Source organism: Oikopleura dioica, chromosome XSR, assembly GCF_907165135.1.
Source record: "Oikopleura dioica chromosome XSR, OKI2018_I68_1.0, whole genome shotgun sequence".
In the NCBI taxonomy this organism is placed as follows: Eukaryota; Metazoa; Chordata; class Appendicularia; order Copelata; family Oikopleuridae; genus Oikopleura; species Oikopleura dioica.
In genome coordinates, this window is record NC_137294.1 from 10,489,928 (window position 1) to 10,506,575 (window position 16,648).

The 16,648-nt window shown below is 40.5% G+C and overlaps 5 protein-coding genes across 5 annotated transcripts; 1 reads left to right on the top strand and 4 right to left on the bottom strand.

Moving 5' to 3' along the window:
• Nucleotides 1–1,774: 1,774 nt before the first annotated feature.
• LOC145709828 (uncharacterized) lies at nucleotides 1,775–2,364 on the bottom strand. Its single transcript, XM_081787531.1, has 2 exons — nucleotides 1,943–2,364; nucleotides 1,775–1,894 (listed from the first exon to the last, which is right to left on the bottom strand). Exons 1-2 carry the CDS (start codon nucleotides 2,340–2,342, stop codon nucleotides 1,818–1,820), a joined length of 477 nt encoding a protein of 158 aa, XP_081643657.1. The 5' UTR covers nucleotides 2,343–2,364; the 3' UTR covers nucleotides 1,775–1,817.
• A 142-nt stretch (nucleotides 2,365–2,506) lies between these two features.
• On the bottom strand, nucleotides 2,507–4,105 carry LOC145709278 (T-cell-specific guanine nucleotide triphosphate-binding protein 2-like). The gene is made up of 6 exons (XM_081786957.1): nucleotides 4,066–4,105; nucleotides 3,898–4,016; nucleotides 3,485–3,653; nucleotides 3,119–3,234; nucleotides 2,842–3,058; nucleotides 2,507–2,760 (listed from the first exon to the last, which is right to left on the bottom strand). The coding sequence occupies exons 1-6, from the start codon at nucleotides 4,088–4,090 to the stop codon at nucleotides 2,507–2,509; spliced, it is 900 nt and encodes a 299-aa protein (XP_081643083.1). The 5' UTR covers nucleotides 4,091–4,105.
• Nucleotides 4,106–5,155: 1,050 nt separating this feature from the next.
• On the top strand, nucleotides 5,156–8,609 carry LOC145708017 (adenosine deaminase-like). Its single transcript, XM_081785625.1, has 10 exons — nucleotides 5,156–5,459; nucleotides 6,047–6,105; nucleotides 6,155–6,230; nucleotides 6,498–6,612; nucleotides 6,945–7,039; nucleotides 7,105–7,333; nucleotides 7,461–7,542; nucleotides 7,614–7,852; nucleotides 7,899–8,025; nucleotides 8,070–8,609. Exons 1-10 carry the CDS (start codon nucleotides 5,402–5,404, stop codon nucleotides 8,160–8,162), a joined length of 1,173 nt encoding a protein of 390 aa, XP_081641751.1. The 5' UTR covers nucleotides 5,156–5,401; the 3' UTR covers nucleotides 8,163–8,609.
• LOC145708016 (putative sodium-coupled neutral amino acid transporter 6) lies at nucleotides 8,589–10,581 on the bottom strand. The gene is made up of 9 exons (XM_081785624.1): nucleotides 10,397–10,581; nucleotides 10,118–10,352; nucleotides 9,713–10,071; nucleotides 9,584–9,635; nucleotides 9,368–9,547; nucleotides 9,225–9,293; nucleotides 8,998–9,176; nucleotides 8,830–8,958; nucleotides 8,589–8,782 (listed from the first exon to the last, which is right to left on the bottom strand). The coding sequence occupies exons 1-9, from the start codon at nucleotides 10,529–10,531 to the stop codon at nucleotides 8,609–8,611; spliced, it is 1,512 nt and encodes a 503-aa protein (XP_081641750.1). The 5' UTR covers nucleotides 10,532–10,581; the 3' UTR covers nucleotides 8,589–8,608.
• Nucleotides 10,582–12,414: 1,833 nt separating this feature from the next.
• On the bottom strand, nucleotides 12,415–14,695 carry LOC145706637 (uncharacterized). Its single transcript, XM_081784058.1, has 3 exons — nucleotides 14,454–14,695; nucleotides 14,241–14,326; nucleotides 12,415–13,778 (listed from the first exon to the last, which is right to left on the bottom strand). Exons 1-3 carry the CDS (start codon nucleotides 14,589–14,591, stop codon nucleotides 13,244–13,246), a joined length of 759 nt encoding a protein of 252 aa, XP_081640184.1. The 5' UTR covers nucleotides 14,592–14,695; the 3' UTR covers nucleotides 12,415–13,243.
• Nucleotides 14,696–16,648: the final 1,953 nt, after the last annotated feature.

Below are 16,648 nucleotides of genomic sequence, written 5' to 3' on the forward strand. Positions count from 1 at the left end.
ATATAAAGAGAAATTTAACAAGTAAAAAAGAGGCACACTTGCCAAACACTTCTCCCGCGTTGGAATGAAATAGCGCCGGCGCTATACTATCGTTGTGTGCCCAGAAGAGCGTCCGCTCCGTAATGCAGCAGCATAGATGTTTACTACGAATGATAAAGACACCGCCTGAGCAAACACCACCATCGCAAAAAAATAAAATCGCTCAAATCTCGATCATTTGGATGAAAGTAAAAATGAAAGTCAAAAACGTTAATTTTCAAAATCCGAATCTGAAAACTATAAAACAGAAAAATTGATTTTTCAGGAAAAGGAAATCTCTTTATCTTAAAAAATCTTTACCTAAAAAAAGTCTCTTGAAGAAAAAAAATAAAATAGCTTTGAAAAGAGAGAAAGCGTCAGCTCAAGCTCAAAAGAACTCAAGCACTTGTGCACCTTTTTAAAGGTTGAAAAAAGTGAAAAGGCCCTTGCCACTACTAGCGTACTCTTTTTTTTTGTTTTCTGTTTTTGGAATTCTTGCGACTCGGTTCTGCATGAGCCTGACAGCGGATGTCACAGTGAACGCTAGCTGCGCAAAGGCAAAGCCTTCACCATTGTCAGACACACTCGAGACACTTTGAAGGTCAGAACAGTAAGAACTCTCGCAGGAAGTAGCCTATAAACAGAACTTTGTTTATTGTTTCCTGAGAACGAAAGTCGAAGTTGTCTTCGAATAACTCTTCTGTTAAAAAAGGGAAAGATCTTTATAAAAATATCATTTTTACGAAAATTTCAGTCGAATAAATTCCTAAGTAACGTCCATCATTATCGACAGCATTTAAATTAGCTCTCAAAATTAACTAAAGAAGGGCTTGTAAGAGGCTCTAATTTCATTCAATTCAATTTACGAACATTTATTTTTTATATAAATTACCGTATGAAAAGAACTTGATAAACGCCGCTTCTCTATAAAACCGTCGATTGAAAGTTCAATGGATGATTTTTAGAGCGCTGAAGCTCGACAAAAGAGTGCTCAAATAGTAACCGGGAGTAGCTCGCTGCAAAAAAAAGCTATTCGCTACTAAAGCTTCTCAATGAAATAATTCTGTTTGCTCGGATGTCCGCAATTAGCTCCAACGAGAGGTGAAAAATGCTGAATCAATAATCGGAATCTTGATTTCCGAAGAGGCTTTTCTCTTAGAGTTAACATAGTGACACCCTTATTTTATTTTTATATATGAAAGTTTAACCGTTTTAGATGAGCATATCATATGCTGCATATGGGTAAAAATAAGGGTATCAGCATGTTAACTGTAGTAAAGAAGATAACCTCGAAACTCGATGTCATATTGATTTACCTCGTCATCTTTGCGTTCTTGAGCGAGGGTTGATTGGAAAATGTCTGACAGACTCCAACTCAAGTTGTCCATCTTTCCTCTCTCTCTCTTTCAAAAAGAAAAATAATGACGATCTCGATTTTTAGCAAAAAAAGCGCGAGAAACACCCGTTCCAGCGGCCTCCCACCGACAATATGGGCCAATAAATAATTTCGTTCGTTGACAATTATTGATGGCGAGCGGTGTTTCGGTCTGATTTACCTGCATTTTTACTGGCACGTACTGGCAGTAACGAGGAAACATACCATTCTCCATCTTTCTCTTTCTCTCTTTCTCGCTCTTTTCCTTCTATTTCCCGCCGAGATAGATTAGACCGCAATTTCTAAGTAGCCACTTCAAAAGAGCAATTTCCAATTGTCTGCCAGAAAATTTAGAAACCAAGAAATTAACTGCCAAATTGCTTTTGTCAAACTTTTTACTCAAAATGAAAAAGAAAATATACAGTCACAGGTCAACATGAAGGGTTTTTTTAACAGCGGGCTCAAGAATCTTCGCTTGCGATCTGTTTGGTACAATTTGGCCTGAAAAATGAGTTATCATGAGATTTGGAAGAAGAAAAAGAATCTTACCAGGTAAAACAGCTTGCTGATCGAGAACCTGCTGAGCAAGTTGGAAAAGCTCCATCAGCAGGAAACTCAGTGTGGAGGAAACTGTGGCGAAGGATACGTTTCCCCCTATGACTGGCAGCAATTTGAGAAGCTTGGCGAACTGTTCTTCTTTTTGCTGGACGCTGGCTTGCTTGAGAAGTGATTTCACTCCGTCGCCGCTTTTGATCAGTTTCCAGACGGAGAGAAAGTTGTCGTCCTTGCGCACTTTCTTGATGTTTTGCTCGGTGAGGCCGAACTGATCAAAGTAGAACTGTATCTCCGTCTTGATCAGTTCTAAATCTGCAACAATTGCGTACTCGTCCGTTGACAACACCCCGGATGTGGTCGCCATTGCAGAGACAATCCAGATGCGGTCTAACATCAATTCGTATTTAAACCGCAGCATGGCTTTTCGTTGCGATCAACTTACTTGCTGTTATGCTTCAAGTTCGATTCTTGAACTCTGTTAAAAGCTCTGCTTAAAGTTCGACCTTTCATATCTACCCACACCGATTTCATGGAAGCCTACTAAATGACTGTAGTTGTTCACATTCCTATACTCATGGGAAAGAGACTGAGCGCAATCGTACTCGACTTTTCCGATTTCTTCGACGACTTTTTTTTCTTGGACCCTTTTTTCGTAGAACTTGTCTTTATTCTTGCCTGAATAAGATCTGTTGCAAAAGTGCTGGCATTCCAGTTTGATGGGAATTTGGTCGAAATCGCATGGACAGGCCTGACGATGGACAGATTCGACTTGAGTCCGCTGATGCACGATTCCTTTATTTTCAACACGACATCTAAAAAGCTACGCTAGGTGGCGTTTGGCGGGAAATTTGAAAAGGATAGTTTCGCGCGCTGGGAAAATGAAGTAAACTTACTCTCGTCTTTGCTCTGGCGCTCGACAGCGATGTCGATTTTGGTGCGAACGAGGATAAATTCTTTCCCGCGGCGGCGGAGCCAACTTGCAAACCAAATGTAGACTTCGGTGAACCAGCTATCCGTGACGAGAACGAAAACGTCGATGTTCTCAGCGAGGACAATATTTGACAACTTTTCGCGATCTTTCTGATTCTCCAACAGCAAAAGTTCGATACACTGAAAAGAAAAAGTTGAGAATTCCGATTCTAAACAATTTACTCTTCATTATTTCTTTACCTGGACGTTTTGATTAACACTACTAGTGAAGATGGTCTTTTGAATTGTTCCTTCTTGAAGCTTCGATTCTTTTGAATATTCATTGCCGATGATTTGAGCAGCGAGAGATGATTTTCCTGAAAGATATTCTTGAAGCTGTTTCGGCTATTTTCGTCAATTAATTTGTAATAACTGATTTGTGATAAATAAAGAAGAGTAAGCTAATTTAAAATTTGCCGGCGCGTTACGAGCAGAAGAAAGCTTGTTAGGTCACGGCTAAATTTAACTGGAGCTATTTTAAAATTCTCTTGTCTCCCCGGCAAGAGCAACTACAAGATCGAGAGCGCGAGCACTGCTGCTTGATTTTCCACCACTTTGTGCCTGTACCGGTGCCAGCATTTCCAACGATGCCGATTCTGAATGTGCACTTTTTCCACGCCGCCAGAGCCTTGCGCAACATTCTCTGCCCCTTCAACAGTTTTCCGGAATCGATCAGTTCTCCCACCGACTTAATCAGCTTCTTTTGACCAGGATTGACTCGCACGGGAAGATTAAACTTAAAATTGGGTCTTTTTTTGCATCTTATCTTGCTATATTATCTATTACAATATTAAATAATGTTTAATAATATACAAATAAATAATAATAATATTTAATTTTAATTATACAATTATAATTTTAATATACATACATATTACAAATAATATTATATCATAATTAATATTATATATAATTAATATATACATATTGATATTATATTCTTTCAATTTGCAAATTATGGCTGTCTGCTAGACCCAAACCTCAGAAGGAAGTTGATCCGCCTTAGTTGGATCATTGACGTTATCTTCCACTGCTTTCAACTTTTTTTCCTCGATTCTTTTCGCCTCTACTTTTTGCCTGACTTTTTCCAGTTTTCGCTCTACGATAGTACAGTAAGATACAGGCGCAAAAAATCAGTTCTTTCATACTTGCTTTCTCGCCAATGAGCGTCATCGTAAATGGAATTAAATTTTTCTTATGTAAAGTGGTGTAAAAAGAGGAGCTTCTCCAAAAAGCCACCAGGCGGCGCCGGTTGTTTCATATTTTTAAATACGGAGCTGCTAAATGGAGCCTGGTGGAGCATTGGCGGTCCCACTGAAAACAAAATCAGATCGATACGCCGGCCGGTCCACAAAATATATTTCCATTAAAAAATCATCCATACTCACGGACATATAGATATACATGTAGTTGACTAGATAGGCCACGTGACAGAACCGGGCACCCGATTTTCTTCTTTTCGCGAAAGTATTATTTTTTTAAAAATTATTTTTGAAAGAAAAAATATCGAATAACCTTGGGGCCTGTTTTGGAAACGTCAACTTGCTAACTGCAGCTTTAGTGACCTTCGTGCTAATTTCCGAAGCTCCTAACTGTAAGTCCCCGGCGCGTGAAGTCACTGAGAGTCTTCGGCGGGTTGAATTTTTTTTTATTATTTTGATGAGGTTTCCGAAATGGAAACGTCATGAGACGCAAACAACCTTCTCCCCTGGCAGCTTCGCCAGCTTCGAAGAACCAGCTTTTTTCGTCTTGTCAGCAGATAGTAGAAAAAGCTAGAACTAGAAGACGTAATAAAAATCAAGCAATTCAAAACATATTTTGAAGATTCTAAAAAAAGTTTGCTAAATTTGGCAGCGCCAAATTTATTTTAGATAATTTGTGTTTTTAGCGATTTTCAGTCGTAAATTGCGTGTTTTTTTTATCGTAATCGATTAATGATTGATGATAAGAAACATGAACAAAGACAGAGTTTTTCAACTCTGAAAAACAGATTTTTCGATCAATTTTCATGAAAGTTCATGAAAATCGTTGAAAAAAGCTTGACCGCTGGTTTGAGCAGACCAGACGTTCGAGAGAGAGAACAACAAATGTCTGTTGCTCGACGAGTTCGACGAAAACTAGAAGGTTGATAAGGCGAATGTCGAGGTTTCGTCTCTTTCTTCTTTGGTGAGGGCGCGCTGGAGCCGCCTCGGCTCATCTCCCGCTCATTTTTTTTTCTTTCTTCCAAAAGAAAAAAGTGGGCTTCAGAGAGTGAAGCCAAAAGAAGTTAGAAAAGAAGACACTTTCTAGAATTCTTTTTTACGCCTTTTTACGTCTCTCCCGTTTTGGTCAGTTGTCTTCCCTTTATCGCCATTTATCAGAACACGCGTCGCATTTATTTTATCTCCACTTATCAGCGCATTAAACATTGACAGAATTCGAACGAACGATCAAAGAAGAACAGAAAAGGACAAAGGGAAAGAGAGAGAATCGAACATAGAGAGAATGGTGGACGGATCAGACTCTTCCGTCAGCAGCAAGAGCGATAGAGACAGCAATTATGAGGAACGGGGTCAACAAAAGTTACAGCCTAGTTTTTCTAGGGGGCGTTTTTTTGGACATCGAAGAGGGTTGGGGTTAATTTTGAAATACTTATGGGGTTATATAGGGATTTAATTATTTTTTTTTTCAATTTAATTTTTTATCAAAATTTATAAAAAAAATTTCTGTGAAGTAAATATTTTCGTAAACAAATAACTGTCGTGCTCGCCTATTTTTTATCTTTGACGGAATCTTTAACCCGTAGAATTATATTTTCTGTGAAAAAAATCTGAATTGACCTTCTTTTTTTGGTTAATTTTTCGTTTTTTTGGTCAGAATTTGCTATGGTTGCGTAGAAATAGCGGCTCAAGAAATATTTCATCAGAAGATAAATTATCCCTAAGGCATATTTTCCATTTAGTGTGTTGCCTCATTTAGCTACCATTTAGTAGGTTCTACTCTTGGTTTTTGACGCAATCTTACTTTTTTTTCAAAAGTGGCAATTTTTGTATTTTGTGTTTTATTTTGATAGCGCGGGGTTAGAGAATTACGACTATGAATTACTCAGCCTGAAGAGATAAGAAAATAGAGCCATGTCGACCTCGCAGAAGCCGTTTGAACATGTCGCCGCGACATTCTATCCGACGCGGGTCTTTAACTTTCCAAAGGTAGAAAAACTTACTATTTTAAAGATAAGCAATTGTTTTCTTTAAAAAGGTTGAGCTGCATTGCCATCTGGATGGGTGTTTTCGACTTTCTTCAGTGATCAAATTTGCTAAGAAACGATCAATAGGTAAATTCAAATCAATATTGCAAAAAATAGGCATCTTGATGTCTACCCCCTTAAAAACTCAATTCGGGTTTTTTTCTTTTATGTGAGCAAGTGTTAGTTATTCAGGCACTGGAATTCCCCCGCGTCGACCTTTTCGCGTAGCTTTTAAACTTGAATTTCTACGTGTTAATGAGCGTAGTGGCCATAATAGTCATCAACAGATTCCCAGACAGTAATGAGCGAACACGAGTTTATTCCTGAAGAATTTCTTTAATTCTTCCTTTTCAGAGCTGCCAACGTACGATATCAATGATTTGCGGAGTTACTGCTGTTTGGATGCAGACGAAGACTCCTCCCTGGCGCTTTTTCTCAAGAAGATGGAACTTTTCGTCAGGGTCTATCAGTAAGTTTGTTTTCAGCCAAGATAATACAGTAGCAGGCATTGTCAGCTGCTTCTCACTTGTAAGACTACCGTCTAAAGGAAAAAGGGACAGACAGGACGTTATTTAGACGAGAAAACTTCTATTTCAATAATTTATGGTCCTATTTTTGAACTCCGAACTTTCTAATGAATGAACATTCTTCTGCTGTTCATCCTCATTTTCAGCAAATTTGCTGCAGGGCTCGAAAATTAGGCCCCCATAAAAATGGCATTTACCGTCAATAAATTTCATTCATGCGTTATTTATTGAGACCTAAAAGTAAATGGAACAGCCTTTCATGAAAATTATTAAGAGGATCCAAGGAAGCAATCCGTGAACTGACCCTGGACGCGATCGAGGATAAAGTCAAGCAAGGAGTCGTTTATATTGAATTTCGATTCTGTCCTCAGGAAATGGTTTATTTCATCTTCATTTTTTCGCAAATGAGTGAGTTAGAAATAAGCCAAACGGATAGCTTCTTGCAACTGCTCCCGAATACCCAAACGACACAAATCCATGCATCGACGAGTCGCATCCAGACCAGCTGAGTCCGTCAGAAGTCATGGACACTGTAATAGACGCAGTAGAAGAAGCGAAATCCCTGTTTCCGGTGATTAAAGTTCGCCTGATTCTGTGCTGTATCAGTCCAATGCCTGAGATCTCGATGGACGTCGCTCGCCTCGCTGTCAAATACAAAAGCAAAGGGTTGTGCCTAAATCTACGTCCTTCGCGAAGCTTCAAGCTCAATCTACGATCAAGATAATAGTTCAAATCGATCGCGAAATTTTTAGCCGATCAATAGAGGCGCGATTAGGCAGAGCCCCGTAACAGGCGTTGTGGGCATCGATATTGCTGGCGAGGAGGACATAGAGGACTCGCCAGCGTTTAGGCCGCACATCAAAGCTTTCCAAGTGAGCAAATCTTTTGTGGCAAATAAAATATAGAAAAAATCATATAAAAAATTTATACATAGTCTTTCTAGTACGCGAAAGAACACGGGATTCATCGGACTGCTCACGCTGGCGAGGCCGGCAGCGCGGGGTCAGTGCTCAAGGCAAAGAGTTTACTCTCCGCGGAGAGGATCGGCCACGGCTACCACATCAGCCGAGATCCAGATGTCTACAAAAAGATCCTCCGCGACCAGACGCACCTCGAGTGCTGTCCTATCTCGAGCTACAGAACAGGGGCAGTTCGCATCAAGGAACAACACCCTATCATCCAGTAAGACGCCCTCCTAAAAATAAATCTCCTCTAACGCCAAGTCAAGATTCAACCGAGATAAAGTAAATTGCTCTTTGTCAACCGATGATCCTGGCGTGATGCTGACGACGCTGCTCGACGACTATCAACTTGTGGCGGACTTTGGACTCTCGGAGAAAAATCTCAAAATAATGGTTTCCTAACTCTAATTACTCTGTATCTAACTGAAGCTGTTTAGAACCTGAACGCTGCTCGAGCCTCGTTTCTCCCCGAAGACGAAAAAAAGGAGCTCGTCTCGATGTTAAAACAGCATTACGGTCCACTAAACTAAGTAATAATTCAATTCAATCAGTTCATCTCACAACAATTCATATAAATGATAAATAATAGGGTATCAAATACATTCTCAAACCTTAAAACAAATACTGTTCGATACTGTGTTATAGCTAGAATGCTATTGACTTTTTTTAAACTACCATTCGCCCTGTTTTCTGTTTTGTCTTTCTTCTTTCCTTCGAAATCGTAGTATGGAAAAATGTTTCGGTAAAAGCGACCGAAATATTAATCACTTTCAAGGGGTCAAATGTGATAAATATTTCGGCAGGCAGCCGAAAGAATTATACAAATAAGACTCATTTTTAGGAAAAATATTTCGGTACGAGCCGAAATAAAAATCAGAAATTGATGTCTTTTGAGCAATAAAGTTTCGGCTGGTTTTTCCATTCTCATCCTGATTTTCGAAATCTGTCATTTTTTAATGAAATAAACAATGCATTATTATTTATTCGATGTCTGGAGTGAGTTCTGGAGAATTTGGCAGGGGTTAAGTTTTGGATAGTCAGTGAGCCAGTCTTGAATAATTAGTCCGACGGAGAAGATGCCAAAAGCAAGACCGACGAAGACGACGAGTTGATTTGTTCGTTTCATCAACGTTCCGGAGTCTTTGGAGAGCTGTAAGCAGAATAGTTGTTAAGCGAAAATTTTTAAAATATTTTTACCTTGTAATGAAGACCAGACGGCATGACAATCATCAGGAGAGTGGCCACCGTAGCACCGCCGAGTCCAAAGACGTCTTTGATGTTGGGTACATAGAGAACCATGATAATCACGCTCACAAGAATACACACCTAAAATTGTTGAACCCGGAATAAGCGGTGATGTTTTACCATCGTTAGGAGCCATATTTTGAGGGAGAACTTAGACCCACCAGGAAGTGCTTCAGTGCCCCAAATTCCGACGATGATTGCTTTGCGGCAGGGAAAGTGAAGCACGGGCGCGCTCAGGATCACACAGCAAAGAACTAAGATTCTTCCGAGGAGCGTAAGAGGATCGTTCATCGAATATCCTTGATTTGGCAAGGGAAAAGAGAGGTTGATTATTTTCAACAAAGTACCTGAATACATGACAAAGAGTTCCGATCCGGTGGCATCTGTAAACGTGAGGTAGCCAAAGCAGGAAGCGACTTTAATCGAGGATGAGGGACTTGAGACTCTTGCATCAGATCAACGAAATAATGGAACGTCTCACAAACTCCTCCTAAGTACATGACGAAAACGATGCAAATCGCAATAGTCGAAGCTGAGCGCATTCTCGACGAGTCCTGTTTCAACTCTGCGTAAATCGGCAGCACAGAAGCATGACACTGAAAGGCGAAGACCATCGTGGGAATTGCGTAAACGGACGCGAGCGAAAGTGACACCAGCTTAGGTTCGCAACCTAAAAATGGATAAATGGAAAATGGTAAAGGCTCACTCTGGGCTGGAATGTTGAGATAGAAATCAGCGATCGGCTGTTCAAGTTCGCACTAAAATAGATTCTTAGTGAAGGCCGCTATTACGGTGCTTCTATCGAGCGAGTTCAAAGTGCGAAAATATGAAATACCCTCGAGTTCGAGAAATCATCGATTTCGGAATTTCGGAAAACTGTTTCGTGCTTTTCGATCAAATAGGAAGTTGCGTTGTTGATGGCGCAAGAGTCGTTGTTGTGGAACATGAATTGCCAGTACTCGGTTGGCATGCTTGGCTCAAGCGGACAAGGCAACTCGAAGTATTGGACAACAATTGTTATGGCACAGAAGATCATGCAGAGCATTGCAAAGCCAGAGGTGTAGCCGAGAAAGTTGATGTCCTTGGCAGAAGCAAGCGGGACGACGATTGTTATTACAGCGATGACAACAAGGAGGTCAGGCGACGTAAACCAGTACGACACACATGGATCGATTCCGATAAGTGCTTTCACGACTAAAATGAAGGAAGTATATACAGAAAGTGAAGGTAAAGAATCTACCCGATGGAAGCTCGTATTTGACGACCATTAGGAAGCCAACTAAGCAGCCGAATGTATGTAAAGTGATGCAAAGTATAACGAACGTCATCCCTCTTTTTCCGAAAGCAGCGAAAGCGATTTCTTCGTACGATCTATGGCCGGTTATGTCACACATTCGGAGAAGTAGAACGATCGAGTAGAGCGCCACTACTCCCACTACAACAAGCATAATTCCGTAAAGGAGAATTCCAAGAGACTGAACATTCGGGATCCTTTTGGGCATTAGGAGATGACAGTTACCTTCACAGCAAAAGACAAACTTAACATTCCGGCTCCGACGATCGCGTTCATCAAGTTAAAAATCGCGAAGAAATAGTTCTTTTTTCTCTCTCTTCCGGAATCATGGAATTCAAAAACTTCCGTTTTCTCCTCCATGATTTTCTCTATCTTTCGTTATCAATTTCGATTTTCTAAAAAAGACAAGTCTAAAAAACTTTCGAACAATTAAAAAATTCACAGTGTGGGTGTGATAACAAAACCTGATAAGATTTGATAGTGTGTCAAAACTGTTATCAGTGCACGTATCAGCATTTTTAGCACGACGAGCGTGACCTTTTTTTATTAACCTTTGATTCTCAAATGCAATTTCTCAAGTTAGTAGATGAAAATTTAAATGTTTATAGTTTGCAGCGAAAACAAACAAGGGGAGCAAAAGGGAGCAAGAACTTGATCTAGAGAGAAAGAGAACTTTAATTTGACCCGAGTTTTATTATTGACTGCTGTGGATTAAGGAAGTTAAGCCATCCGCATAAAACTACCGGCTATAATTGTGCCTCGGCGCTGCCCTTGTTTGGTGCAAATTGCCTCCATCCGGATATTTTCTTTTCATCATCAAAGAAACTGTTTGTTTCGCGTCTCATTTACGGGGGATTGATTCTGGGCTTGACAAGTCCACTCTTCTTTCTTTACTGTATATTTTTTACTCAAAGTCAATATTTTTTCAATATTCAGAACGGCTGTTTGTAAATCAGATTTTCGGACAGTCCCCTATCGAGTAATAAATAAATGAGCAAGATTCATTATTGACAGTTTTAGTAGTTTGAGCGGAGGGGATTTCGAAGCTCGACTTCTCAGCTCAATATATTTTGACGGAGGAATTTCACCTGTTCCGCTTGTTTCCCAGCCCTTGATCTATTTTACCTCCGCGGCTCTTTCCTTCTTGGAGGGATTTCCTTTGTAAACTTCTTTTGAATGGGTACTTGGATCTTTTATTTCGAAGTTAGAGTAGATTGGTTTAGTTTTTAGGGTACTTTGACTTTCGATTTTGTCGATTTTGTTATTAGAAAAAGTGATAATGAAAAATGAAGCTAGTGGTAGATATCAAGAATAGCCATTTTCCGTCAGACTTTTCTCCCAAAGTTAAAACAGTAACACCCTTATTTTACTCTAGAAACAAAAACTTTAGACCTTTTTCTATTTCCTATGGAAGCCGAAATTTCGAATTTCAAAAAAATTTCAACAAAATTTTTCGGCAAAGATCGCTAACTTTCCTAAAATGGTCATTTTGGCGTTAATCGGAGGTGCCAGATTTGGATTGTAGCACCTCGAAAGCTCAAGAAATCTAAATTTTTGGCTTCCATAGGAAATAGAAAATGGCCTGAAATTAATTTTGAGCAGGAAAAATAACGGGTCACTATGTTAAAAATTTGAGAAAACACTGACGGGAAATCCGATTGTTGATATCTACCCCCTTAAAAATCCGCGCGAAAGAGCCTTGGATGAAAATATAACCATTTTTCTAATTAAAAATGCAGTTGCATGCATTTTTACTGCGTCTTGTTATTATCTCGTAAAAATTTCATTCTTGGCGGAAGATCATTGCCACCTGCAGCCCGCGGCCTCATAAATATTCAAGCATGATTTTAGCGAAAAAGGAAGAGAAAGCCAGTCTCGCTGGTATTTCCACTCGACCTTGCTTGCTTGCTTGTCGGCTTGTTTATTATTTGTGTTCATTCTTTTTTAATGCTAATTTTGATGCGGCTGCGGTTCGAAAACGCCTTGACATTTTTGGACAAAAAGAAGAGTCAACAGAGTCAAGGTCGCCTCAAGAATCACTTCCGGGAGAAAGTCCTCCAAGTTGCGCTTTTTTGAATTTTGAAATTTTGACTGAAAAGAGCACAAGGACCCTAAGTGCTTATGCCGCAGCACTTAGCCGTCTCCTAGGCGTCTTTACTAAGTGTTTTCTATTATGGCCAATTTTGGCGTTTTTTTTCTTTTCCGAAAATGCAATTTTTTCAAAACGAAAATTATTGAAGAAATTATTGTTTGAATATTTTATTGACTAAAGGAAAAAAATAAGAGGGCACAGTAAAAGGAATTTTTCGGAAGTTTCTTAACTCAAGAAATTAAAACAGACATTTGGCACGAACGATTTGGAGGTGAGCTCTGTTCCAAGCACATGCGTTTTCCCAGCACATTCTTTTTAGTTTTACCCGGTCAAAAGGAAAACGGAAATCTTCCTCAAACACACGAATTAGGAGCTTCCAGCACCAATAAATGGTTTTACCCGGTCAAAGAGGCCTCCATCAACTGATAAATGACTGGTAATGAATTTCAAGCTAAGGGGCTAAGTTGCCAAACCCTGTTGAACTTGGTTCGAGAAATCGAAAAGTCCAAATCGATTCGCAAGTAATCTACTTTCCAGCCACCTGTGCAGGTTTTACGCCGTTTATAACGAGCTCGATTTGGTGTTTTCGGTTTTGAACTTTGGATTCAGAGCTTGGCAACTAAATAAAATGGAATGCACAAAGAAAAAAGTTATACAAGTTAGCGGTATGAAAAATTAATGTTGGCAATAAAAGAAGAAGACCAATCTTTCAGCTATAAAACTAAAACTAAAAAAGTCAAAAAAAAAGAACTTAGAAAAAATTTTTCAGTTTCGACTTTTTTAATTTTAGATTTAATTTTAGAGATGAAAAAGTTAAGTAAGAACTTTCGAGGTAAGATGATGTACGGGTCGGTAATCGGTTGTTTGAAGTACAAAATTAAAAAATTAAGAAAATTACGGATTTGAAAGAGGAAATTGAGAGGAAAAGTTAGTGAAGAAAAAATAGCAAAAATGTGATAGTGTTATGCTTCCCCTTACAATCAGGCGAGGGTGCGTCTTCTTGCGCCGGAATTGACCAGAGAGAGGGAGCGGGCCGTGGATCCTCGAGTGCGCATGCCCGGTGTTCCTGGCGAGGAAATCATGATCATGTCGTCCAATTTCTTCAGCGCCAGGGACTTGGGCGAGAGGCGGGTGGAGGTCTTCTTGGTCGGCGAAATGCGCGTGCTTCGGCGGCTCGGCTCGAAGATGTCCGTGATTCGACGTTGCTTGCGAATCGCTCGCACAGTAGTTCGACCAGTCTGATTGACACTCGCGTCGGTGACTCGTCTGTGCTTGCGTGGCTGTTGCTCTTCGGGCTCTGCTGCTTCTTCGGGCACATCCCTGAGGACAGGCACAATTGAAGCAGGCGTTTCTGATCGACGCTTGAGCGAGGTTCGACGAGATGGAGTAGTCGAAGGAGGAGCCATGCGCGATTTGCGAACTCGCTTTTCTGGAGCACTGGGAGGACCATTCTGGACGATGTTCTTTCGGTCGGAGAGGACGGAAGGTCTGAAGACTTTTGGAACTTCAGATTGGCTAAAAGATAAATGTTAGAAAAGAGAAGATGGTTTCAAAGGGCTGGGGATTCTAAGTTGCATTTATCAAACTCAGAGGGAGGCGACTTTATTTGACTAATTGAAGGCTAATTCTGAGGCGCTTTTTGAGCGTGCCGACAACCAAATGGGCTTTATAAATAATCGTAGCGTCAGAAAAGCCGATAACGAATATTTTAACGTTTAGACGAAACAATAGGTTGCCATCTGGCTTAGAATCGATTTCCACTCAATGGAGACAAGCTCCACTCTGGCTCGAGGCCTGTGTCGTAGAATAGTTTAGAAATCGATAATGTTCGCGTTCGCTCAACACACAAGGTCACGTGGACGCAGTCTAATCCCTCACAAGAATAATAAACGCACTTGTCAAGCTTCAATTGAGCCTGTCAAGCTCAATTCCACTTATCAAAATATTTCTAGGGGCGAGATAGAAAAGCTGACAAACCTGACTTCCTCCCACTCGAATTTTTCGTCAATCGACATAATCGGCATATCGTATTTGAAGGAGAAGTTGTACTTGCGCTCCATTTCCTGAAATACGTCGTAAGGCAAAGTAGAGGGGATTTGAAACCGGCTCAAAGAGTAATCTTTCGGGATTTCGAAAATGTTCCAAAAAAAAAGAAGCGGTTTGAAATCAAGGAAGAGGACTGGTGCTTACCTGTCTATCTTTTTCCATTTGTTCTTCGTACAGTTTCGTGAACTGATCTCTATCTTCTTGGGTCGGGGAGCCGAAGAGATTCCGTCGGACTTTCTGAATATTTCCCCGGGGGATGATGTCTTCGCGCTTCATGATCATTTTTGCTCTCTTGTTTTTTGGACTTTTTCTTTCTTTCAAGATATTTTGCTATTTTGGTTATGCGATAATCGAAAGTTGTATTTTTGTCACTGTCTCTGGGCTCTGTTGAGAGGCAGTTATTTCTATCGCAGAGGAGGGAGCTCCCTCCTTTGGCGCAGTGCCAGCGAGAGCCGACGGTGGCGCTCCTGCTCAGCGGCCACGCGCGATATCGACCTCGCCGCCCAGGCAACCAGCTCAGCCGGCTCTGGATCAGCCCTCTTCAACCTTCTTACCCCATGCCACTTCCAAACTGAAGACGCAACAGAACTTATTATCTCTACTCGATTAAATCTTCATTGCTAAATTTGTCAAAATAAACACTTCTCTATTTCTGTTCTCATTTTGATAGAAAGAGCAGTTTCTATGTCAGTTTAAGAAAATATGTATTAGGTTCAGGAGTTCTTTAGATTTCGAAAAGTTCCTCAAGACATTTAAATTCACTCAAAAGAGTTCTGTAAAATAAAACCATTATCGAGAAACCTTTTCTTGGGTTTTCAGCTCATGGAATTGTCTTTTCGTATGTTCAACTGTTTACCAGTAATATTTGTTAGTATTTTACGTTCCTGAGCTCCTGCCAATAATAATTAGAGAGCCGAGTTCAGGGCTTGACAGGGCGCGGCCGAGACTGGTGACGGGCTTTGTCAGAAGAAGTTCCTCGTTGGCGGCGTTTCAGCGCGCCGCTTCGCCCTGTCGGTGCAACTTTGAAGCGACTAATGACGCCAATCACGTGGTTAATTAGGTGGTTTGCCTTTTCGTCTGCGCACACATTCTGACACTGGAGCTAATCCAACGGCTACCCTTTATGGTGGTTACCCTTTCATTGCAAATTTCGCGCTTTGTTAGTCGAAAATGTATAATAGGTCAGTTTGGAGTTTACCGATTTTTACACTTGATCTTTTCGTAAATGCCGAGTTTTGGAGCCATCAAAAATCTGCTTCCAAAGAAGATTTTCATTTTTGAAAGTGTGCAAGCTGAGCAGGAAGTGGAGAAGTACAGACGAAGTTAATTATAGATGCGTAGTTCTCGCTCGCACTTCTTGCAAAGGTCAGATAAGCCGCAACGCAAAGGATAATGTTGTTTTGTTGCGTTATCAGTTTCAGTTGCGAAGATGGAGATGCAATATGGCTGCTCGCTGCGATTGGATCCCTTCCAGATTAATAGAAACGGGTCTATTTTTAGGAATAAGCAATAATCCAGAGTGTGCTGGCAGCCTGTCAGCCAAAAGTATTATTTTTTATGGATAGGCCAAACAAATGCTGCGCGATAAAAAAAAAACTAAAATGCACCTGAAAGGGAAAGCTAGGGATCAGCCACGGATTAGGAATTTAGGAGTTGAGTAGCCGACGAGTTAATATTCTAGCTTTTGTGTGCTTTCACACAGAGAGTTAGAACTCGGGCGATATTTACGTTTGTCCAGCAACTCTTTACTTTTTCTCAGCGCGAATTTTGACAAATTGAGAATATCGAATGTAGACTTGGCAGGAGTTGCCCAATCAAGAATTGTATATAAATAATAGCTCCCCTGTTTTGACATAACACGATAAGCCGACACTAGAATAGACAAATTGGGAATACGCTCGATAAGTCACGAAGCCTCCCAGCGCTAGAACTTTTCCACAGAACTGATGTTATCTCAAATTTAAGCTTTTATTTGATCTTTTTTTCGAGCAGTCTGAATGCCTCATGAAATTTCCTACTGCTCCGATTCCCTTGAATGGCAAATCTTCGATTGTAGACCCTGAGCCTAAGAAACTGGCTAGTTGACTTATCAGAGGCTCGAGCGGCGGGTGCACTATTTATCCTCAAGTATCCCTCAGCTGCCGATCAAACGAGGCGCTTTTTGGCAGTTAGCACCATTTTACACCACCAAGCAGCAATTTCGCGCCGCTCCAGATGTCAACCTATTTGCTCAGGATGATTTTGCCAATACGCAAAACGAAAATACTGCAAAGTCCCTTAATTTCCACAAGAAAAACAAGAGCAAAGTGGGCGTGAAAAGCATTTACACAGCTTCGGTA